Source organism: Ambystoma mexicanum, chromosome 11, assembly GCF_040938575.1.
Source record: "Ambystoma mexicanum isolate Mex_15411 chromosome 11, UKY_AmexF1_1, whole genome shotgun sequence".
Taxonomy (NCBI): domain Eukaryota; kingdom Metazoa; phylum Chordata; class Amphibia; order Caudata; family Ambystomatidae; genus Ambystoma; species Ambystoma mexicanum.
In genome coordinates this window covers 946,725,655-946,751,585 of record NC_090934.1, presented here as the reverse complement: position 1 = coordinate 946,751,585, position 25,931 = coordinate 946,725,655, and the positions used below count along the sequence as shown (strand labels likewise).

The following is a 25,931-nucleotide window of genomic DNA, read 5'->3' as shown; positions in this document are numbered from 1 at the left end:
CAGAACCCTGAAGCAGCACTCTGTAGAGTATATGTTGATGATCTTCAGAGGTACGGAAATTGGTTGCTGCAGGAGCCTATATGAGTGAGCTGTAGGGCTCTGGAAATCTGGAAGTAGTACAAGAAAATAAATTGAGAATCGTTTTCTTGCACACCTTTTGGGTGTCTCCTACAGTACATCAGCTCATGTCATGCACCTGGACACAGGTGTAGCCTACATTACTGATTTATTGTCCCTAAGGCCTTTTTTATTCTGGCAAACATCATGGTCTGAAGAGGAGGGGGCTTTAACCAAAATGCTGATTAAGAACCTGATATTCTTAAGAAGTCTAAACGAAAGTGGTTGGCTATGTCATATCAAGAAGACTTGGCAGAAAATGGGGTTGGTGACTTGTCTTGTGACCCCTAAATATATTGTAACAGTTCCTAGACACATGTTAAAATTAAAAATAAGGGAAATATGGGAGCAGACCAGGGAAGAGGCAAACTCTGTGAAGACTTCAGTAAGGCCCTATTTACCTCTTGCTCCATCAGTAGGTGTTGCTGGATATCTTTTGACAGTTACTAATCCTTGCCATCTGATTATGCTGACATAGGCCCTTTTTACTGTTCTCCATCTCAAAACAATCACATGTAATTGGACAGGCCATCGCAATGAAGCAGTTGCTACCTGTTTCTGTGGGGTGAGAGAAACACTATTATTTTGTATTGTTCTGCCCTGTTTACAAAGATTTACGTAAACGTTATTTGGTGAGTCGCCTGAGGGGTAGTTGGTTGAGAAAGTGAATGCCAGCTTTTTTACTGCTACTGTCTGACCCAGATTCCAAGGCGGCATATGTCTTTGCTAATTATTTAAGAAGAGCTTGGCTTATTGTGTATTGTGCTTTGTTTGGATTTCTCTGAATTTCTTCTTTCTTTGACTGTCCTGTTGATCCTTTTATATCTATTCCTTTTCAGCATCTGCATTGGGGGTAGGTGGAACTGCACAGAACATGAATGTCTGGCAACATGTTCTCTGGAAGGAGGTTCACACATCACAACCTTTGACAGGATCACTTACAACCTCCATGGGAATTGTATCTATGTCCTAACAAAGGTATGCAACCTAGTGACAATCGCATTACAGGCATTTTAATCCCTAAGCTGATATATATATATATATTCGCTGAAAAGACCTTTGTTAAGGTGCAATTAAGTTGGGCAGATTTAACGCAACAAAACCCTTGAAATTCAGTGGATGTGGAAAGTCATGACCAGCTTAATTCAGTAAGTTCCTGTTGAGGTCCCCCATAATGCTATTTTGTATGTCATTGTGAATCCATTCTCTTATAATATGTATGTGCTTGTGGGCTTTGCAACGGGAACACACAAAGAAAAGCTGGTCATGACTTCCTACATCCGCTGAATTGCATGTTTTTTTGTGCCTTAAATCTGCACAAATTAACTGCACCCTAACCAAGGGTTTTTCAGACAGTTTCAAGGGTTTTGTTATTCCATTGTTTTTTACTGTCACTAGCCTTGGCTTTCGGCCTTGGGCGTGCCCACTGTACATGCTCCCCCAATATGTTTCTTTTTGACCCACTAGATATACATGTCTTTCGAGCCCACTAGCCAGAGCCTTTGACCCTGGTCACTGAGCACATCCTTCGTCCGTGCCCACGTTATATTTTAAAACAATACCGAACCAATAGCCATGGCCTTCGCTGGATTCTTAACTTACCTATAGTGCTGCGACTGCTGCACTATAATATCTATACAAATACTGAGGGGAAACTGATTATGAGATTTTCTAACCAGAAGATGAGACCCGTGGTTCCCATTTATTGTGTTCCATTTTGCAGTACTTGTGGTATTTCTAAACCACTCTCTCCAAATCTTATATCTGTTTGTACTCCCAGCATGCCAGTATATATGCAATTTGCACATTACTTTGGCATGCAAATGAACATGTGCATGTAAACCCACTTTGGGTCCATCTCAAGGGATTAATATATCTTTGTATACAGTCATGTATTGATTGATATATAATTGGATGAGGTTCTATTTTTAGCCAATTCTGGCAACTATTGATAGTCTTGAAATGAATGGCTGTTATTAACGCCATTAACAAGTGAACTCAGTACTCAAACTGAATAGCAGGTATAATGTTATACTAGCATTTTAACATGTCCGACTTGTTAAACCATACCTGTTCTGGTCTAGATGGCCTACCATAGAGTGCCGGCACCTGTATGGGGTGTGTGGGCGTGTTTACAGCGTGATCAAGGGTCCAGGAGGGCTCGAAACGCATAGCTGTACGTTTTCCTTGCTCAGATTGTCTGTTTATCATTAAAGAACATTGTTTCAGTAACTTTAATTTTTTTGTTCTCTCGCTGTGAACCTGTGTGAGTATGACTGTGGCGCACATCATGTGTCAGTTTTGCTTTTCATATATATATATATTTCTGAGGCTTGTGGAATCTGCTTAGATCACATGCCGTGCATAGGCCGACATCTAGTGGAAGCTGCAGAGTATTACAGTTTGTTTTTCGAAACACGAAAATGGGAGTCGACATAGGGCGTGCCAGTAATACTATCCCTAGTGTGACGTCCACTGTACCCATGATCCCTCATGCGTGTAGGACCCTCAGATTGTTTTTTTCCGCAATACTTGTCGGAAGCATTGTTGGGAAGTCCCTGGCTTTTTGCCATTTGTTAATAATTTATCTAAAAATCCCCGTTCTTCTAATCCCTTGTCAAGAGATCGACGCCGGTCTGAAGAACCAACAACCGTCGAGACTCGATGGACTTTGGGCCACAGAAGGGCTCTGGCCTCGGCCCAGGCCTCGGAAGGCCGCTGGCCTCGGCCCTGCAAGTAGGGAGAGTGGATATAATCACACTTGCTTTATTTCCTACACACACTCGCCCGCTGCCATTAGGTAACATATCGAGAGTACTCCATTTAAATTTTTCCCCAAGTGTAACCGCAAGTTTCCTTCGGTTGACAAACATACCATCTGTAATCTCTGTTTGCCGAGGGACCACCCCGAAGCTAACTGCAGAAGACAAATCCGACCTCCACCCCCAAGCTGCACAATTAGGGTCGGCTCCGGCAGCTCGTTCCACGTCTGCCTCTGAGTCTCGATGTTCTCACTCTAAAGAGACAGAAGCTATCCTACACACTCCCGAATCTCAGCGCCAGGCGTCAAAAGATTCAGAGAAGGCCAAACCATCAGGGAAACACTCCTTCACTCATGGTAAAGGGGACAAACAACAGAAGAAGCCGTCAAACACAACTTCTGCAGGTCCACAAGGACAAACATGGGTCTTCAGATAAGAGTAAATCTGGGACCCCTGACCCTGTCACCAAACATAAAGTTATCCCTCCCACTCTACGGGATATGGGAATAGGAGATGAACCTCAGCAGGAGGTGGTCATCCCCAGTTCCAGGGAATGGAGCTGTGACGACATAGGCAGGGTAATGAGAAGAATGTCTTCCTTGGCAAATTTCAATGAAAAAAATCGTGATTATTTTCTGAGCTATCAGAGTACCCCTGACAACTCTACTCCTTCAGGATCCAAAGACCCTCAGCCTCCCAATAAAAGACCTTGGGCCTCATTACGACCCAGGCGGTAAGTTACCGCCTGGGTCGTACCTTTACCACCATGGCGTAAACTATGTTTACGCCATGGTGGTTGGCGGATTTACCGCCCCATTCCGAGGTTGGCGGGGCGGTAAGTCCCCAATCCCCATTTACCCTTCCCCATTCCCATTTTTGCCCCATAGGGCATAATGGGAGTGGGGAAGGCGGTAATTACGCCACCGTAAATTACGGTGGCGTAATTAACAACAAGGTCCCTTAGCGCCATGGATTTTAACACCTGCTAAAAGCAGGTGTTAAATCCTCCATGGCGCTAAGGGACCTCGGAATCAGGCGGTAAGGGTCGGCGCTGTTTACGCCGCCGTAAACCCCTTACCGCCTGGGTCCTAATGAGGCCCCTTGTATGGAAGCTCCAGCTCAGTGACTGATTTCAGACCCATTCTCTGTTCAACCGTATCACCAGTATGCTGAAAACCCAGACATACAAATGCTGGACGACCAAGCGGGAGTTCATTATTATGGAGACGATGAGGACCAGGACGAGGAGGAGGAAGACGAAGCAGTGGTCTATAATCTAGACTCACCTGTTAACAAAGAACCACCGGTCACTGACTCACCTGTGGATAATCAGCCTCTTCTGAATGAGATCTTAGTTAGAGCTGCAGAGCACTTTCACGTAGACACTCAAGGAGCTCAGGAAGAGAGGAACTTTGCAGAGGAGATCATGGGGGATAAAAAACCCATCTCCCAAGCCATACCAATTCTGAAGTCCATCCAATGCAGAATTGACCCTTCCCTCCTCTCCCCTAATCTCACTAGGGCTGTCAACCCCAGAATTGAAAAATTGTTCAGGGCCGCCCAGTCAGACCCACTTTATATAAGGGGTCAACTTAAACCCGACTCGTTGGTAGTCACTAACACCAGGAAAAGAGCGGGGACACCTCTATCATCATCTGAAGTTCCCCCAGACAAGGAGAGCAAGAGGATTTATGGGTTAGGAAGGAAAGTGGCCTCCACTTCCGCTTAGGAAGCAAGAATCGCCAATACCACCACTCTGCTGGCAAGTTATAATTGCCACCAGTGGGAGTAGGTAGCTGCCCTCATCGCCTCCGCACCAGAACCACCTAAGGGCCAGTTAGCCCAGATTGCGTCTGAAGGTAGAATGGTGTCTGGGTGCATTCTAAAAGCAACCTTTCACGCCGCAGATAATGCAGGCCGGCTCATCGCAGAGAGCACTGTCATCAAGAGACACACTTGGCTCAGACAGTCAGGGTTTAAACCCGAGACCCATGTTACTCTTATCGACATGCAGGTGGAACCGATTGTCTTGTTTGGCAAAGCAGTAGAGGAGGCACTCAAATCTGCCAAGGAGGAATACAATACCCTAAAATCCCTGGGACAATTGACCAACAAACCCACGAACCAGAGAGGGAATAAAAATAATTTTCGTCGCTCACGCGGACAAAATTCCCAGAGGGGTTCAAATTACTCACAGGGGCAGGGTACATCGTGGGGTAACAACCAAGAAGATACCCAGAGTTACGGTAGAGGTAACAAGAGGGGCCACGGTAGAGGCAGAGGCGGTACGCCTGCTAGCAAACAGTGATGCTCCGGTCAGGGTCCCTTCCCATGCATCCCCAGTAGGGGGGGCGCATTTCCAACTTCACCCAAGCATGGGAAGGGATCACCTCGGGCAGATGGGTGCTGTCCACAGTGTCAGCGGGATACTGCATCGAACTGCTGGAGCGCCCCCGCAACCACCCTCCACGACAAAAAATACACTCCCGGGACCACCAAAAGATCCTCTTCGAGGAAATCATCAATCTTCTCGCAAAGGACGTGATAGAACTCGTCCCGGGCAAACCAGGTAAACAAGAGTATTTATTCAACTTACTTCCTTGTGCCAAAAAAACATTTGACAATTTCGCCCATTATTAGACTTACGCCCTGCAAACAAGTATGTCAAGCCCCAAATATTTCACATGACTACGCTCCAAGAGGTAATCCCCCTCCTAAAAAAGGGAGATTACATGGCAATATTGGACATGAAAGATGCCTATTTTCATATTTCCATGTTCCCAGCGCACAGAAGATTCTTGCGCTTCAAGGTGGAGAGTCAGCACTACCAGTTCAAGGTGCTGTCCTTTGGTATAGCCTCGATTCAACGGTATTCACCAAGGTACTGGCGGTGGTGGCGGCACACCTATGCAGGGAGGCAATCCCAGTGTACCCTTACCTGGACGACTGGCTCATCACGTGGGAGACCCCAGTAATTTGCAGTTCCAACATCCAAAGAACGATCAACCTCCTCTTCGAATTGGGTTTCTGAGTCAACGAGAAAAAATCAACCCTGGTGCCAAGCACCTCCAAACAGTTCCTAGGAGCTGTCCTAAACACGCAAGAGGGGTTGGCCTTTCCATCAGAGGAAAGAATTCAGAATCTACTACTGTAAATTCCTCAATATCAGCCCGGTCGCCAGATAAGGGTGCGCAAAGCGATGTGTTTGCTACGCATGATGGCGTCATGCATTTACCTGGTTCCCCACGCGCGTCTGCGCATGCGACCCATGCAGGAATGGTTGGCTAAACAGTGGTCTCAAGCAAGTGGTAAGTGGGATGATCTAGTGGTCGTTTCTCCAACACTAGTACAAAGTCTTCACTGGTGGACAAGAGAGAATCTGTCAAAGGGGAAACCCTTTTACGACCCGGAGATACAGGCCGTAGTCACCACAGACACGTCCCTGTCGGGGTGGGAAGCACACCTCCTTCACCACACAGCTCAGGGTCTCTGGTCTCACACAGTGGCCAAGAATCACATCAATCTGCTAGAGCTTCTGGCAGTCTTCAGAGTGGTTCAAGCGTTCCAAGCCCACCTGTTGAACCTTTCAGTGCAGATCTTAACAGACAGCAGGACCGATATGTTTTACATAAACAAACAGTGAGGGACTCGTTCGCCAAATCTGTCCCAGCTTGCCCAGAAGATTTGGAAATGGGCACTCAGAGGAACATTTACCTGTCATCTCAACATGTTCCAGAGGATCTCAATTCACTAGCGGACACCTTGAGCAGAGATCCCCTCCCAGAGGAACACGAATGGTGTCTACGCGAAGAGGTCGTAGGAGACCTCTTCTCACAGTGGGGTTTCCCCACTATAGACCTATTTGCCACAAGCGAAAACAGACAATGCCCAGGATTTGCATCCAGGTTTCCCCACCCAGGCTCCAAGGGGAACGCCCTGTGGATGAACTGTTTGACTATGCTTTTCCACCCACTCCTCCTCTGATGAGGAAGTGGGTCAACAAGATGCACAGGGAATCGATGACGCTCATCCTAGTTGCTCCCATGTGGGTGAGACAACCGTGGTTCCCACACCTGCGCAGACTGGCAGTGTGCGAACCCATAAAACTCCTGTGCTGGCACAACCTACTATCCCAGCACGGAGGACAAACAGTGCATCCTCAACCCAGCTCTATGAACTTGGCAGCATGGCTCCTGAAGTCATAGAGTTTGGCCATCTCAATCTACCACAGAGATGCATGGATATCCTAAAGGAATCTAGGAAACCTAACACTAGACACTGTTACTTTGATAAATGGAAGAGATTCGTTATTTGGTGCCAGAATAAACAGATCAACCCAGTTGATTGTACTCCTTCCAATATTGTCACCTACATGCTCCACCTGCTGGACGCAGGGATGGTGTTTAATTCACTCAAGGTACACCTGGCAGCGTTATCAGCCTACACCACCTCCCATAACAAGGTGTCGTGGTGGAAAGTACCAGTGGTTAAAGTATTCATGGAAGGGGTTAAGAGACTCCGCCCTCCAATTTCTAACCCACCACCAGGATGGGACCTTAATGTGGTACTTGCTAAACTCATGGGCGCCCCATTTGAACCCATGCATAAAGCTAGTCTCAAACACCTGACCTATAAGACTGCCTTCTTAGTAGCCATTACATCCATAAGAAGGGTCATTGAAATTCAGGCTCTGTCAGTTCAGGATCCTTTCTTTACAGTTCATAAGGATAAACTGGTTCTACGAACACACCCTAGGTTCTCACCTAAGTTAATTTCTAAATTCCACGTTAACCAGTCCATTGAGCTACCGGCCTTCTTCCAAGAACCCCAAAGCTCTGCTGAGGTGAAACTACAAACTCTAGATGTGCGAAGAGCGATCCTCTACTATGTAGACAAGACCAGACCGCTAAGAAAAACAGACCAAATGTTCGTCTCTGTAGCTACAGACAGAGAGGGAGATCGCGTCTCTGAAAGCGCCATCTCGAAATGGATAGGCAAATGTATCCAGCTGTGTTACTCACTTTTCTGAAAAAACGCCAAGAGCCCACTCTACTAGAGGCACTGGGGCCACTCTGGCTTTCATTGCAAATGTACCCTTGACTCCATTTGCAAAGCAGCTACATGGAGCTCTATTCACACCTTTACTCAGCGCTACTGCATTGACACTCATTCCAAGACAGATACTCAAGTGGGACAAGCGGTTCTAAGACATCTGTTAGCTCATGACCCTTCTCACATCCCACCTCCTTCATCTAACACTGCTCACTAATCTATGCACAGCATGTGATCTAAGCAGATTCCACAAGCCTCAGAAGGGATACATTACTCACTGTAATCGTATTTCTGATGCTTGTATCTGCTTAGATTCACATGCGCCCACCCGTCCTCCGCTCCGAGAGAAGGCGCATGGATGCTTGTAGTCTTATCTATCTATCTATTTGCTCAGACAATCTGTACTCACGCTACTCCTCATGCTACCTCATGTCAGAAAAAATACAATCTGAGGGTCCTACACACGTGAGGGATCATGGGTACAGTGGACGTCACACTAGGGATAGTATTACTGGCACGCCCATTTTCAAGTTTCGAAAATAAAACTGTAATACTCTGCAGCTTCCACTAGATGTCGGCCTATGCACAGCATGTGAATCTAAGCAGATACAAGCATCAGAAATACAATTACGGTGAGTAATGTATCCCATATACATATATGACATATATATGACATATATATGGCTATATATGGCATACACTACTTAACGTAATTATATTCCGTAATCTATTTGTATCTGTTCAGATTCACATGCTTTGCATAGGCCAACATCTAGTGGTAGGTGCAGAGTATTGCACATGTTGTTTTCGAAGTTTGGAAAGGGACATCGACTGGGCATGTATGTAATATTATCCCTAGTGTGATGTCTACTTTAGCCATGATCCCTCACGCGTCAAGGTCCCTCAGTTTGTTATGTTTCTGACATGAGGGCGTATGAAGTGCATGCATGAAGTATAAGTAAATTGATGATGACGTGTGAAATATTTATGATTTGCCTCAGAACCTTGAACTCCAAGAGGGGAGGAAAGGTGGGTGCATTTGAATCTCAGCAGATACTAGCATCAGAAATACGATTGCAGTAAATTATGTATGCCTTCTGAGGCTTGTGGATCTGCTTAGAATCACATGCTTTGCATAGATTAAGGCGCAGTACTTGGAGAAGGTGATGGGTTGTTTGAAGGTAGAGCAGGAAAAATATGTTTTAACACTGCTTGACCCACTTGTGTCACCTTTTGAATTTGTATCTAAACAGTAGTGTTGAGTGAGGATATAAATGAAACTCCAAGTGACAGCTTTGCAAACGGTATATAAGGGCACATTTGCAATGAAAGCTGCAGTAGCCCCAGTGCCTCGAGTTGAGTGTGCTCTGGGCTTGAAAGGTAAAGTTCTCTTGGCAAGAGAATCACAAAGTTGGATGCATCTGACAATCCATTCAGAGATAGCCAATTTAGAGACAGGATCCCCTCCTCTCCCTGCGGCTAGAGACACAAAAAAACTGTTTTACTGAGTGGGTTAGTGTTTTGAAGGTAATATGTGACAATCCTTCTGACATTTCAAGTATGTATGCTTTTTTTGACTGTATTCTTTGAGTTTGGGAAGAAAGCAGGTAGTTCTATGGATTGGTTCAGATGGAACTTAGAGATACATTTTGGAGAAAAGGCTGGATGTGTGCGTAAGTACCACTTTGTCTTTATGAATAACGACAAAAGGATCTTGTACTGAAAGGGCTTGAAGTTCACTCACTTTCCTTATCGACGTAATGGTGACAAGGAAAGCAGTTTTATACGTTAGATTTTAAGACTGGCTTTGTGCATTGGCTTTGGCTCGAGGGGCACCCATGAGCTTTGTGAGCACAACATTCAAGTTCCAGCCGGAGTTGGATCAGAAATAGGTGGGTATAACTTCTTAGCACCTTCCATGAATGCTTTGACTACAGGTACTTTCCACCACAAAACTTTACTTTGTGATGTGGTGTAGGCTGAGAGTACAGCTAGGTGTACTCGTAAGGCATTAAAGATCAAGCCTGAGACATAGTAAATAGTGTGTGAAAGTGAACAGTCAATAGGGTTGATGTTACGAGCTTTACACCACAAAACAAAGAGTTTCAATGTTTTGAAATAACAGTGTCTAGTGTTAGGTTTGCGTGTCACCTTTAGAATGTCCATACTCCTTTGGCTTAGGTTTAAATTACCAAATTCTATCATGTCAGGAGCCAAGTTGCTATGTTCAGTGTCTGAGGGCATGGGTGCATTGTTGTCCCTGGTTCTGTGACAACATGTTGTATGGGCACGGTAGTTTCATTTGAGGATAAAGAGACATTTTGAGCAAGTGTGAAAACCATGTTTGTCGTGCCCACATTGGAGCTGTGAGGATTAGCTTTACTTGTTCCTGGTGTTGCTTGTGGACTATCCTGTTCTGACCAGCATTAACAGTGTGCTTCCTTTGGATTTTTTTCTGAGGATACCTGGATGCATAGCTGGCATTGTACTTTCTGTTGTGTATCAAAAAGGTCTATGTTTGGTAAGCCCCAGTTTGTGAAGATGTTGTGTAGGATGTCTGCATTCAATTGCAATTTGTGTTCTGATGACAGCTCTGCACTTGTGCTTAATTCATCTGCCAGAGAAATGTGTTCCCCTGGAACATGTTGTGCTAGGGGAAACATGTTGTGTTTCAGTGGCAACAGGCAAATGTTCTAGGCTAGTTTGGAAAGCCCTGGAGAGTGTGTCCCTCCCTGTTTATGTATGTAGAACACGGCTGTGGCGCTGTCTGTTAGTATGAGCACTGTTCTCCCTACTAGCTGTTGTTTGAACAATTGTAGAGCTCTGAAGACTGCTAGCAGTTCTGTAAGGTTGATATGCTTGTGTCCACACCTCGTGTGCAGTATGTTGGAGAAAATGAGCTCCCCACCCTGCTAGCAATGCGTCTGTCGTGAGAGTGGCCTCGATTGCTGGGATTTTGAATGGCTTGCCTTTTAAAAGGTTTTCCTTTGTCCACCACTGCAGAGATAGAACACACAACTATGTATTGAGGGATTTGAAAAAGTATGCTTTGCACCCTCTCATTGAAGGGGAAGACTAGGCGGTCTTCTGTTTGCATCAGTGCCCTAGAAATTGTTTCATCTGACTGGGTACTAGACTGGATTTTTTCTCGTTGATTGAGAAGTCTAATTGATAAAGCAGGTTGACTGTTTGTTGGGTATTTTGTTGACACAACTGAGGTGTATCTTCTGTTATTAGCCAGTCATCTAGGTAGGGGTACTCTGGAATGGATTGCCGCCTTAGGTGTGCAGCCACCACTGAAAGGGCTTTGTTAAACACTCTTGGTGATGATGCTATGCCGAATGGTATCACTTTGAGTTGGTAGTGTTTGTCTCCCTCCTTGAATCGTAGGTATTTTCTGTGCGCTGGCAACATTGAAATATAAAAGTATGCATCTTTCATGTCCAATATTGCCATGTAATCTCCTTGTTTTAGTAGGGGGATTACTTCCTGCAGCATTGTCATCTGGAATTCTATGGCTTGACATACATGTTTGCAGGGTGGAGGCCTAAGACATGGCGCATTGTTAGATCTTTCTTGAGAACAAAGAAGTACATTGAATGAATACCTTTGTTTTCTTCTGGAAGTGGAACTAGCTTCAGTGCTCCATTCTGTAGCATTGTTAGAATTTCTTCTTCTAAAATCAAGTGATGTTCTGGAGACATTCTTCTTGATAGAGGAGGACAGTGACAAGGTGTTTCTAGGAATTCTATTGAAAATCATGCATGCATGTTCAGACGTGCGTGAGGAACTAGGTAGATGCAGGAGGCCATCATCGCATGGCTTTGCGTACGGTCATCTTGTGACTGGCTACATAATGAGGGATCTGGAAAAACATGTTTTGAACCCTCTTGTTGGAGGGAAAGACAAGGCCGTCTTTGGTCTGAATTGGAGCCCCTAGAAAATATTTGACTTGGCTGGGGTCTAGACTGGACTTTTTCTCGTTGATCGAGAACCCTAGACTGAATAGGAGATCTATCGTCTTCTGGGTGTTTGTTAGGCATGTTCCGTACGAATCCCCTGTTCTCAACCAGTCGTCGAGGTATGGGTAGACTGGGATGGATTGCCTTCGCAAGTGAGCAGCAACTACCGCCAATACCTTCGTGAACACTCGTGGATCGAGGCAATGCCGAAGGGAAGAACCTTGAACTGATAGTGCACATCCTCTATCATGAACCTTAGGTACTTTCAGTGCGCAGGCAACATTGAGATATGAAAGTATGCATCTTTCATGTACAATGTTGCCATGTAATCCCCCTGCACCAGCAGCGGGATTACTTCCTGCAATTCTGAATTTTTGCAATTTGACATATTTGTTTGCTGGGTGCAAGTCTAAAATAGGGTGCATGGTGAGATCCTTTTTGGGTACAAGGAAGTACACTGAATAAATACCCTTGTTTACCTGATGAATGGGGACGACTTCTATGGGGCCCTTTTCCTGAAGGATGTGCACCTCTTCCAGCAGGATTTGCAGGTGCGCTAGCGATATGCCTCTGCTCTTTGGAGTATGGTATAGAGGTGGCCGGTGGAACTCGATACAATGACTCTGGGTGACGGTCTTGTGCACCCACTGGTCTGAAGTGCACCCTCCCATGCGGGAATAAATGATGACAGCCGTTCCCAGACCGGGGAGGCATGTGAGGGGACCCGGACTGGCGAGTCATTTTGATACGGAGGCCGGAGAGCCCCTTGGGGTGGAGTTTCTGCCTCTGCCCTTGCCTCTGCGCTGTCCCCTCTGTTGATATTGGCTGTTGTCAATTGCACCTTGCCCGGAGGACCATGGGGTATCCCCTGCACCATATTGGCCGTGTGGAGATCCGGAAAAGGGCTGACCCCGAAAGGAACAAAAAGGCTTGGATGTGATTTGGTTGAGAGATTTGAGTGTCTCATGCTCTTTTTTTCGCCATTTCCAAGGCGTCATCCACAGCCTTACCGAACAATTTTGATTCTTCCACAGGTTTGTTTATCAAAGAGGCCTGAGTCTCCGGCTTAAAACCTAAATTATTTAGCCTGGCGTGCCTCTTAAGAAGAGTACCCTGTGCCAGAGTGCGTCCAGCCGTCTCTGCAGCATCCAGCATGTTCTTAAGGATGTTGTGGGTCACCTGCCTTCCCTCAGAGACGATCACCAGCAGGCGTGATCACACAGGTTCAGGGACCTCTTGGCGGCCTTCCTGAAGCAAGTTCCACTGCGCATTGCTATAACTCGCGAGACGAGTAGTATTATTTGCAATTCTGGTACAATAAGCTGCCGACATGGTGATACGCTTGCCAAGGGCATAGAGTTTCTTGCAGTCCTTGTCTGGGGGAGCCTCTGCAGTAGATAGTGGTACCCCCAGCCCTTTTCCTGGTGGTCGTAACAACCAGGGAGTCTTTTGTTGTTGCATGCCCCCTAATGTACATAAGTTCAGATGGAGAGGGGCGAAACAGTTTCTCAACCCGAGGGTTGACAGCTCTTGTAAGTGAAGGGGACAGTAAGGAGGGTGCAAGACGCTTCTAAATGGAATTCAGCAGGGAATAGCTTGACCTGTGGGAGGTTTTTCCTTTAGAATGTCCTCAACAAAATCAGAGTCCTGAACAGCTTCCTGCGTGGCGATTTGGAAGTGGTCTGCGGCCCTCTTCAGGATGGCATTGAAAGCCATTTGGTCATCAGTAGGCGATGGCTGCCTCTGTTGAGGCGAGGAGGGCGGGTCCAAACAAATGACATCTGGGTCAGGAGTTGGAGTGGGTGGGAGCCAAGGTGCTTCACCTGCTGGCTGAACTTGTCCCCAATCTGGGCTCTGATCAGTTGTGTCCTGCCCAAAAGGATTGTCCTCTTGACTAGTCTATAGGGATCCTTATATGTCTCCTCTGGTTCAGAAAACTCACATACTTCTTGATAGGTTTGACATTCGGTTGAAAGCTTCTGCAGCTTTGGTAAAATGGGGCAGGAATCCTCCTCCCTAGGTCTTTTGGGAGTGATGAACCTTTCAGAAAAGTCCATACATTTTGACATTTTGTCATGTAATTTTTGAATTTCTCCCTGGTCCACAGGAATGAGGCAGATGTCTCTGGAGGAGGGAAGGATTCCCTAGAGGGAGGTGATTTATCACATAAAGCTGTAGAGAGCGCATTGGGCCCTTCAGAGTACTCCTCAACGAGAGGGTGTGCCTTTAGGTCGTTCTGCCACTGAAACAATAGATGTGAGACTCTTGCATAGCTTTGGCGGCTATATGAGGGATTTCAACGTGCCTGTAGGCGTTGTCGCAGTTACCGGCTCTGCCGAAACCTTTGGCGCTGACGCGCTCTTAGACAGCGTGTCGGCACGCTTGTGCTTTTTAGAAGAGACACCCTTATGAGCGGAATGCCCGGATGCATGCCGAGAAGATGGATGCGGGAGGGCGCCAGACCGTGAGGTTCGGCAGACACAACGATGAAGCCTTTGGAGGGACTGTTGGCGTCTGATGCTTCTTCGATCTATCCGTTGAGGAAGTTTGGGGCGGGTTGTATGCTTATCCTTGCATGGTGCGTGTGTGCCCCTGTCGCCAGGGTGTGTTCTCCTCATAGCAGTACCGGTGGCATGCCTGTCGGGGCCAGGGGCGGGCATCCCAGAACCAGAAGGTTCCGCCGAAAAGGTCTATGGCTTCCATGTCAGAGCCATGGCTGCCGCTAGAGTCCTTGTCACTCGATGCGATGGCGCCAGCGGGGGAATGGCTTTCAACCTGCATTGCGTAGGCCCCCCACTGTTTTGTCCACCTATCTTTTTACATTTTAGGATGAAAGAGTTGGCAGGACCTACAAGATCGCTCATCGTGGTCACGAGGCAAGCACCTATTGCATTTGAGATGGGTGTCCTTCCACAGATATTTTCCATTGCAAGACTGACAAAATTTAAATGGAGTCCTCTCGATAGCAGAGGAAAAGGGCAGACAGACCAGAAAGGGAAAGAGAGGGGAAAATGAAATGCATTCTCAGGAAAGAATCAACCCAGGGCCCGCTCTCCCTACTGTATTGGTTTGGCCGGAAGGCCTAGGCCATGCGGTCGACAAACGTCGAACGATGCACCAGTCGCCGACCAGCCAAGGATGTCTTCGGCAGAGGGGTCCACGAAGTAGTCATCGAAGGAAGAAGTCAAAGACTAGACGACCAACGGTCGTGGGACAACAAAATAACTTTGCAACGTAAACTCTTGCAAGCTCCGCATAAGGCAACCAACTAGTTGGGTGGAAAGAAAAATCTGAGGGACCTCGACGCATGAAGGATTTGGGTACACCACACGTCACGTTAGACATAGTGTTACAGTCACGCCAATGTCGCCGTCCCCTTTCGATCCTCGAAAGAAAGATGCAATACTCTGCGATTACCACTAGATTTCAGACTATATGCACACCATGTGATTCTAAGCAGATTAACAAGCATCAGAAATATATATATATATATATATATATATATATCAAAATCAGCCGGTGCGAACACTGCAGCGCTAATGAGCTGCTCTCCCAGTCAAAGTCTTACATACAAAACAGCACAAAATTAGTCAGAGGAAGCCAGGGTACACGAATGAAGTTTAAAATGTCCTTTTTATTCACAATATAAATTTGTTTTAAAATATCTGTGTTGCCACACAAATGAACGCCAGGGGAGGCAGCGGCAAAACAATGACGCGTTTCGCAACTGCTCGTTGCTTGGTCACACATATATATCATTAAAAAAAAATCAGTTCTTCTAACCACTCTCTACCTCAATCGTGGGTGGCTCCGGGTGTATGGGTGAAGCCAACACATACAATTGATGCAAAAACAGGGAGCACTGAATCTACACAGTATTGCCAGAATAGTCAAAAACATACAGGCAAACACTCTGTAAAGTGTATTTGTGCAATCTTTTATTCAGATCAAAATCATCCAATATCGTTTGCAAAGGATTAAAGCCATGAATACAGAGAGGGAAAGACTAACCCATGTGTAGCTAGCTGGCACGCGTTCCAACCTCTACCAGGACTTTGTCAGGCAATAGTTCATGCTTCTCTAAGCTTGGCTCGAAAATGTAATATATATTCATCATTATTACATAGGAAATGCTTAAAGTCCCACACTTTCAGGGTAATTCTAAGGATTTATTGCCCACTAGTAAATCGGGCATTACCTGACAGACTGATATGCAACTGACGGTACGACAGTCATCTCGAGTCAGCTGCCAGTAATGGTACCCACCAAAATCCCTCATTCCTAGCCCACTCCAGGATTAAATGCACCATTCCAGTAATATTAGTTAAATAGTTTAAATGAGTTGCCAGACCAAAGTGTCCACATTTCTGTTTGTAAAAGTAGCTAAGTTTGAAAACTATTGTCTTTAAAAATAAAATGTACAAAATGCAGCTAAAAGCAATCCTTTTCCTTACCCTAAGCTTAAACCAATCTAAATTTAAAAGTAATAATTTAATTGTGGGTAAATACAATATGGGTTGCCCCTATTCCTCTTTTTTTTTTGTTTAACCAAACCTTTATTCGCTCAACATGGGTTACATATATAATTAACTTTGTATTTCCATGTAATATTTTGCATAGCACATATTCAATCAAAGTTGTTTACTGTATCAACTGCAACACTCCGCTCCTCCCTCCCGCCCCCCCCCCACCAGTTCCTGAAGAAGACTCCTCAAGTCCTGTTAATTACGGCTCAGTCCTCCTCTTCCTGTAATATCCCCAGCGCCCTCATGCTCTTCGGGATGTATAGGTGTGGGATGTCCTTGATTGTGTAGTTTATGAAGGGTGACCAAACTTTCCTAAATTTTCTCAATGACCCCCATATTGTCACCGTCATCTTCTCCACATCTACCGTGTCCCATACCGCATAATCCCATTATATAATGGATGGCGGCTCCTTCTGTTTCCATTGTTTAGCTATACATCTCTTTGCGGCCATCATTACGTTTGCCCATAGCATTCCAGCACTCCAACCTATTCTTTGTTGCCCCTCAGGCATAATGGGCAGGAGCACTGCCACTCCATCCAGCTCCATATTTACTCCATTATTTCACACACCTTTCATTTCACCTCCCACCAGAAGTGTTGAAGCTGCAGGCATCCCCACCAGATGTGCTCCATCCTTCCAGTTTCCCAACACACTACTGACATTGAGGTGTACATTTTATAAAGTCTCTCGGGGGTGTAATGCCAATGGTGTACCAGCTTGTATTGTAGTTCACATTGCTGTACCGAGGTGTATGAGGTATACCAGCCCTTTAGTGCTTTGTCCCGTTCCTTATCTGTGAGCACCTTTCCCCGTACCTTCTCCCATTTGTCCCTCAGTGCCCTATCTCCCCCCTCCTCCGCACTTAACAAGATTTTATAGATTGTGTATATTAGCCCCCTGTTGCTCTCTGTGGATGAAATTAGCTTTTCCCATTCTGTATATTCCCTAGTGGCACCCTCCATCATTGCAGGAGTTCCCGCCCAGTGTTGTAGTTGTTGATAAGCAACCAGGTCCCCTTTCTTTAGGCCCAGCTCTCTTCTGCGGTTTGCTAATGACCTGAATTGGGGACCTTCATACAAATCACTGATCTCCCTTATCCCTCTCTCCACCCACCGTTTAAACCTATTATATTCCTTTCCTGGTGGGGAGGTGGTGTTTCAAAAAATGGGTGTCCACTGTGATCGCCATGGAGACAATTTAAACCTCTTATTCAAGTGCTCTCAGATCTTCAGGGTGTTTCTTGTAATTGGAGTTCCCAGTAGCCTCTCAGGCCTGTCCACCTTCCTCATCGCTGATACTTTCCTAAGGTGCTCTCCCTCCACCGCTTGCTCCATGCACACCCACTGTTTCTGGTTCTCTGCCCTCCCCACTCTGCCATTGCTCTAAATTGCACCACCTGGTAGTATTTCATTACATTAGGGCATCCCACTCCTCCCAGGGTCTTGTTTCTGAATAATATTTTCCTCCCTATCCTCATCTTTTTCCCTCCTCAGATAAACCCCATGATGCACTCCTGAATGTCCTACATCAGTCTCCCCGAGACGGCCAGGGGAATCGCCTGGAAGAGATTCGAGAGAGAGCCGAGGGAGCACGTTCATTTTGACGACAGCTATCCTTCCAAACCATGATATGTACAACCCTCTCCACCTTGCTAGGTCTGCCTTAATGTGTTTCAGCAGCAGCCGGTAGTTTGTCCCCACTATATGTTTTATGGAAGTTGTCAGGTTCACCTCAAGATATCTGACTGGTCCCGATGCCCACCTGAACGGGTTACTGGTTTCCAGTTGGCTCCTTTCCCTCTGCCCTATCAATACTTTTAGAATCTATGATTTTGCAAAGTTCACTTTGAAGCTGGAATACTGCAGAGAAAGCCCTTATCTCCTCCATTATTGCCAGAAGCCAGTGTTCCGGCTCAGTGATCATTAGGACCACGTCATCGGCAAACAGGCCTATTTTGTGGCGCACCTTCGCCCACCTGACCCCTCGGATCTCCCTATTCTCCCTTCACCGATGCGCAAAGGGTTCCATCAACTGAGCGAAAAGGAGTGGGGAGAGGGGGCATCGTTGCATTGTCCCTCTTCTTATTGAGAATGGATTGGTCAACCTCCGGTTCACTTTAACCTTAGCTTGGGGATTCTGGTAATTAGCCTGTATCATTCTAAAAAATGTGTTCCTATTCCCACCTTTCTAAGTGTGCGCTCCATGAAGGCCCAATTGACGCGGTCAAACGCCTTCTCGGCATCCAGCATTAATAAGCAGGTGGGTGTGGTGCCCCCCCCCCTCTTCCAGCCTTAGCGATAATATGTAGGACCCTTCTTATACTGTCAAATGTGTTGTGTCCCTGAATTAATGCTGTTTGGTCCTGTGCCACCAGACCCGGTAGAGACCCTTCTAACATTGCCGCTAGTACACTCATATAAAGTTTGGCGTCTGCACCGATGAGTGCCATATTCATGGATTTGGATATCTCCCCCTTCTCTCAAAAGTAAATAAATACCCGCGTAAGGGCTTTGGCGAGCTGCTCCCTGAATGTTGTGTAAAATGCTGCCTTCAGCCCATCTTCCTCCGACTCTTGTTTGTCTTTAATCGGGATATTGCCCTTTGCACTTCTTCGCATGTTGTGTGTTCTTCTAATTGGTCTTTTTGCTCAGGGGCTAATCTCGGTCCTTCCCAGCCTGATAGGTATGTCGCTTGTCCTTCCTTATCCATTGGGTCCTCCCTGTACAGGTCTGCATGGAATTTTCGCACAATCCTATGTTTGGCTCCCCCCGCCCCAACTTGTCTGCCCCCCATCCTCCAAAGTGGCTATGAGCGCCTTCTGTTTTCTGGCCCTTATGTGCCGCGCTAATGCTGTCCCCACTTTATTACCTTGCTCATAGAACTTCTGCCCGCTCCTTAAGAGGGTACTCTCCACCGACCTGTTAGTTAATTGTTTAGTTGCCCTCTCGCGTGCGCTACTCTCCTGGCCACCTTATTTGTTCCCTTTTCCTTATGCATCCTCTCGAGTTCCTGTATCTCTCCCTCTATCCCTCTTTTCCTCTTTCCTTAACTCACGGCTCTTCTTTGAAGCTCTTGTGAAATACTCCTTAATGTGCTGCTTAAACGCATCACATCTCTCCCCCGGACTGTTTGCCTCACCCCCCCCCACTCCTCCACAAATTTGCATATCTCATTCTCTGTTGTTGATCTCTGAGAAGATATTCCTCCAGTTTCCATCCTCCACTGCCCCTATGTGTTTCCTTCCTCCCAATTTAGTGAGACCGGATCGTGGTCCGATATAGTCATGCTCCCAATATGAACTCTGCTGGTTGCCTAGACCACCCCTCACGTTGCCATAATATAATCTATTCAGGAGTAGGTCTTGTGGACATGTGAATAGAAAGAGTAATCTCTCTCTTGTGGGTGGTGTGTCCTCCACACATCATTGACCCCCCTCTTCTTTAAACCTTCTTAGCAGGTGTTTGGACGTTGTCCCTGTTGTATGCCCCCTCAGTCCACCAGACCTATCCCAGATGGTGTCCGCTGCTAGGTTAAAATCCCCAGCTGTGATCATTTCCCCCTCCCTGAACTTGCCCAGTTCATCTAGAAATCTATCGAAGAACCCTTCCTGCCCCTGATTGGGGGCATATACCGATGCCCATGTATACACCAGGCCACCCATTTTTCCTTTCACCATCACATACCTCTCCTCGGGTTCACGTTCTATTCTTGGTCCCTTCTATTCATAAGGATTTATGGAATAGGATTGCCACCCCTCCCCATTTGGTTCCCGCGGCTGCATGATATTGTAGTGGGTAATTCCTGCTACGTAGACGACCATCATCTCCCTTCATCAAGTGCATCTCCTGTAGGCAGACTATTCCTGCCCCCTCTTTGCCAATTTCCCCTCAGGTTTGTCACCCTCTTATTCGGGCTCTTCAGTACCCTTACATTCCATGAGTTTAACCTATACATTTCTTCTGGCTAGTGTTACACCCGATTGGCCTGGCACCCCTGCTTCCTCTGATTGACTGAGCCTTTGTCTCCCTGTACCCGGCCGCCCTCAGAACTGGTTAGACATCCCCAACTTGTAACTGTCCCTGGATCCATAGTCCAGGTTCTCGACGTGGTCCCCTTCTGCGAACAGTTTGTGGTGTTCACCCCTCCCCCCGCCCGTCACTCTCCCAATTCCTTAACTCGCATCAGGCTAGATTCTAGTCCTTTAGTCCTTTTTAGTGAGCCTCCACCCGGATTGCATTGTCCTTCGTCGTGTCTTCTTCGCCTTTGTTTGTGCTCCACCCGTGGGGCCCAGATCGTGCCTCGTCCGACCACTCTCCTTGTTGGTTTTTCGTGCTGGTTTCCCCTGCTTTTCTTTGAGCCACCCCCAGGTCCCTCAGACCATCCTCAACCTGGGAAACAGTTTTTTCCTCATTGCCCATGCGAAATTGGAGCCCTGTTGGGAAGAGCCATCTATATCTCAAGTTCCATTTATTCAATTCCTCCGTGAGTGGCTTGAATAAACATCTCCTCGCCACCAGTGTGGTTTGGGACAGGTCATCATATATCTGAATCTCACAGCCCCGTACTCTGATCTTCCCTTTCATCCTGGCTGTCCCATGAGCGGCGCTTCGTCCTTGTAGTTATGCATTTTCACTAGTATGTCTTGGGGCCTCGCACCTCGATCCATCCTTTGGCTGCCCACTCTGTGTGCTCTTTCTATCCCCATGTTTTGGGCCTGTTTCCCCTCTACTAGGTTCTCGAACAATTCCCGGGTGCAAACTTACAGGTCAGGCCCCTCCACTCCCTCCTCCAGGTCCTTAATCCGGATATTGGGGGTCATTACGACTATGCCGGTAGGGGCTTAACAGCACCGTTAAGTATGGCGGTGCCGTTAAGCCCCTACCGCCATATTCCGAGGTCCCTTAGCGGGTCCCAGCAGGAACGGCTGTTCTGACAGCCGTTCTTTGCGTGACCCGTTAAGGGACCTTGGAGCTAATAACGGGCCCACAATTTGCAGGCCCGTTATTAGGGCCTTCCCCATTGAGCTCTATGGGGGCTCAAATGGGAATGGGGAATGGTTTACTGAATGGGGACTTACTGGGTCCGCATAGGTCGGAATGTCCCGGTAAGTCCCCATTCAGTGAGACCGGACCCAGACCCAGGTTTGGAGGCAGCCATGGTGCTAATGGCGCCATGGCTACCTGCAAACTCGTAAGGGCCCCCAATGTCTTTTTGTGACCTATTTTCTAGGTCCTCACACTTCTCCTCCAGGGCCCTTATTCTCTCCTCCCCCTCCTTTGTCTGTTGTGCCCACTCGGGCACCTTTGTGTCCAGCTCCGTCAGGCGCTCTTCTATCTCCATTACCCGCTCACCTAGGGAGTCAATGTCTCTCCGGTTGCTCGTGATGGCCTGCAGGAGCTCTTCTCTTATGCTTTGACTGTCTCAGTGAGCTCCCCTTTGAATTTGGCCACTGCAGTAAGCAGATCCTCTTTGGTGAGTGCCATGCCCATGTCGCTCTGCCCCACCAGATTTCCAAAGGGAAGCTTTGTTTGTATTTGTCCCATATGGCGCCCTTCCAGGTCCCGCTCTCTCGGGTATTCTTCTTTTTCTGTCTCATCGACGTTCCTCTATTCCATTTTTGAAGACGTCTCTGTCCTCTGGTCCCAGGCTTCTCCTTTTATCCTTTTGGGTCCTTCCTCAACTTTGAATTGCCCTCTCCTCCTGCTTGCTCTTTTCCAGTCTGCTTTTCTGCTTCATGCAGGGCTTTCCCTGGTGGCTCCCGCCGTCCCTCCGCTCCAGCGAGGGAGTCCCCTTCTGTGCGTTCCGTGGGTACTCCTCTGATGTTTCCTGGGCCTTCACCCTCTGTTGTGTCTCAACTCCACCTTCTATTGCTGTGGGCGTGAGGTCCCCTTGCGTTTCCCCAGGGCCTTGAAGTGTCCTTTCTTCTCCCTTCTGTTTCCCTCTGGCCGCTGGCACCACTGTGTCTCTGGGGTGCCCTGTGCTGATGGGTACTCTTTTGGAGGTTGTTTATTAGTCTCCATGCCCAGGGCCTCCCCCCATCATTATGGGTGCCGTCCTTTCCCCTTTTTCAGGCCGTGTCGTTGTCATGATGCTTCCCTCCACTTTTCAGGGCTGCACTGCTCACTGCACTCAGACTGCAAGCACAGGATCCCTGCCTACAGCCTGTCTCCTTTTTGGCCCGTTGCTCATCCTCACCTGTCTCCTCGAGGCTAGTGGTTTCCCGGGCTGCTTCAATGCTTCTTTCTCACCTCTGTCACCCCCCCTCCTCCCATTTCCTGGCACTGCTCCTCACCTCCTTGCCATCTGGTTCCAGATGCTTGGACAGCTGCTCCTCCCAGAGGCCGGATGCTTTCCTCTGTGTTCCACCACACCGCTCCTCCTCTCCGGCGGTGCGCTCCTTCCTGGCTCTCCTGCTGCTGCCGTACTTCTTTACCTCTGCTGCGAGACACGATGAAGTTCTCGCAGGTTATCTCCTTCACCCAGCGGCTCTTGCTGTTCCCCCTCTGACTGCTAGCCCCTGGCCCCCAGACATCTGGGGCCGGGCGTGCCTGCTGCCATGTACCTTCTCTTTTGGACTTTCCCACCTTGCGTGCTCCTTCGCGGTCTGCCTTTGCTTCCCTCACAGCTGCACCGGGATACTTCGCAAAACATTCCCGGTCCTTCCTGTATGTGGTCTGCTCCCTTCAAGGTTCGGTGAGTTCCCAACGGCCCAATTTTCCCAGAATGCGGATCCACCGCTCTCCCCGGGGCCTTCAGGTGCCGTCCGCCATCTTTCCGTGGGGCCTTCTCTGCCGCCTCGCCCGTTGCACCTTCTGCTTCTCTTGGTGCAAGGCCGTTCCACTGCTCCCACCCGTTGCGTTCTGTTCCTCTATTTTAGCTCACACTATTTCTATTATTTAAGGATGTGCCTGGTGCCGGCTTCCACGTTGTATCATCGGGCAGGGACGAAGCTCATACGTAACACGTCCGCTCAGCCCACCAGCTTGGCTACGCCGCCTCTTTTTTTTTTACTTATATTTTTCAACGTGTTCTTTTTTTTGTTTAGATATTTTTATTGATTTTCAACGTGAAAGGCATTACAAACAATTATATCAACATTTAAGTCCATTTTGTTCAAATCAAAAACCCTCAAACCCCCAACAATTCGTCAATGTTTCACATATTTGGCATTAAATAACAGTGTTGAGTACAGATTATGTCATACAATATGTCTTCAGGTGATTAATCGGGGTTAATGAGAGAGAAAATGGGGGAGAGAAAAAAAAAGGGTCACCAAGTTAAGTTCATTGGGTCAGTTATCTCTCATTTAACCCATCAGAAACATGAATTCATTAAGCAATATTAGATATCAAGAGTTCATAAACATTACTACCATTGTTGCCCATTCTCTGTCAAAAGTGCGTAAGTGCAGAGCTAACAAATCTACAGCCAATTCAGGAATTCATGAAGTGCTTCAAGAGTTGTGGTTGGAAGAACATGTGTTCTTTATCAGAGACAAAGTCCAGAAAGGGGCGCCAGGTCTTCCGGAATCTCGAGAGCTTTCCCTCCATCACAGCTGTAAGCTTTTCCAAACCTAACAATTCCCACACTTTCATCCACCAGTAGGCCATCTGCGGGCCCTCTATCGCTTTGCAGAATCGGGCTCTGGTAATGCAAGCAGCCACTAATAAATCCACTAATAAATGCGAAATCAAAATTGCTTTATGCCCTGACATGGGGAAGGACCCATCTTCTGGGGCATCCTCCAACAGGAACACCCTTGGGTCCATGGGGAGCAAGGAGCCCGTGATTTCCTTGATTCTAGACCTCACCTCTAGCCAGTATGACTGAATAATCTGGCAATGCCACCACATATGAGCCATAGCCCCTCGCTCACCGCACCCATGCCAACATGCATCCGGATACTCTGGATTAATGGAGTGGAGTCTGCTGGGGGGGAAGTAGCACCTGAAACAAATTTTGATGGCATTTTCTTTTACTAGAGCACATCGAGAACTGGTCTGAGTTCGGTGCCAGATCCGCTGCCAGGATTCCTCTGGTATCTCCAGGCCCAGTTCTCTCTCCCAAGCTTTCATATATGGAAGCTTCTCATCTATTGAGGCTTTCTCTAAGAGTCTATAACACAGCGAAATCCTGCAGGACTGCTGACCTTCAAGTATTTTAAGGTCAATTCCCAGAGGGGCCCTTCTAACTGCCCTGCGGAGGCCCTATTAGTGAGCCAGTGGTGTAGTTGTATGTATCGAAAGCGTTCCGTCTCCGGGAGATCAAACTTTTCCTTGCATACCTGGAAAGTCAAAGGTTCCTGATCAGCATATAAATCTCTCAGATGCAAGGGTTTGTCTCAGCACCAGATTCGGACGTTGTGGGTGTGAGGCCTGGGGTGAGCCGGGTTCTGGTGATAGATGACAGTGGTCCTAGCCCCAATCGGATGCCCCTCTGCCCTCTGCCCCTCTGCGATCGTGCTTTATCCCAGCTCAGTAGAGTGGACAAGGTGGTTGGCAATATTCCACCCCTATAATTACGCGCTTCTTTCTGAAGTAATGGAAGGTGAGCCAAAGGAAGTGAGGCAGCCGCCTGCTCGATCTTTAACCATTTAGGAGGATCCGGGGAATCTCCCCTCAACTTGTTCTTTTTAAGTTGAATTGTTGACTTCAGGACCAAATACTGTCAAAATGTAAAATATTCCCATTCTTTGTAGTCAAAGTTAATAATGTGTCATATACTTTCTTAAGAAGTGTGGATGCATGTTTTTAGTAAACCTTTTTTGTATGCTTTTTTGACACCGCCAAAATACAAATACAGAACTATTGGCAATCTTTTACTATACCATCAGTCTTTACTTCTACAAAGCACAACGTTTGAAAAGAACATTACCTCTATGTCTATCTACCAAGTCACATTACTTTAAAACCTTTCCAAAATATATATGCATTTTGTGTGTGTGTGTATGAGCACTCCAGGAGTTTCAAATGGACTGAGTGCCAGGGTTGCCCATGTTTGTGGGTGGCTGTTTTGGCAAAGAGCAAGGCACTGAAATGGAGTAGCAGAAATCAACTGCACCGGGGGTCATAGTGCCCATGCTTTGGCCTTGGAGTAAGGAACCAGCTCGGCATGATGATGAGTGGATTACAGCCACCCGTCCAACGAGCCTCAGGTGTTCACAGTGAGTATAGATTAGGAATGCAGTCACTGGGAAAGATTCTGAAAACTTTTTGGACACAATTGATGAAATGCGCTAGAGCATCTCCTCACTTGCACCAAAAAAGAAGCAGCCCAATTCACAAACAACATCTCAATGGGATGCGCTTATTCAGATGCCCTTTTTTCCGGCCTGTCATACATTAGTAATGGAAGCACGCTCTCGACACTAAAGTAGGCAAGGGGGCTGGAAAGTGCATATTTGCACTATTATACAGCCGCTCCTGAAATGCTCAGATCACCTTTGAGGATAAGGTGACCTGAGCATTTCAGCAATAAGCGCAAATGAAACCACAGCATTCTCTGTTCTAC

At 47.1% G+C, this 25,931-nt stretch overlaps 1 protein-coding gene across 1 annotated transcript in view; it reads left to right on the top strand.

The window, feature by feature from the left end:
- Positions 1–25,931, top strand: part of LOC138505080 (mucin-2-like) — a 233,241-nt gene that overhangs the window by 58,759 nt on the left and 148,551 nt on the right. The window contains exon 3 of the mRNA XM_069625398.1: positions 957–1,095. Coding sequence (XP_069481499.1) covers positions 957–1,095 — 139 coding nt within the window. The remainder of the gene's footprint in view (positions 1–956; positions 1,096–25,931) is intronic.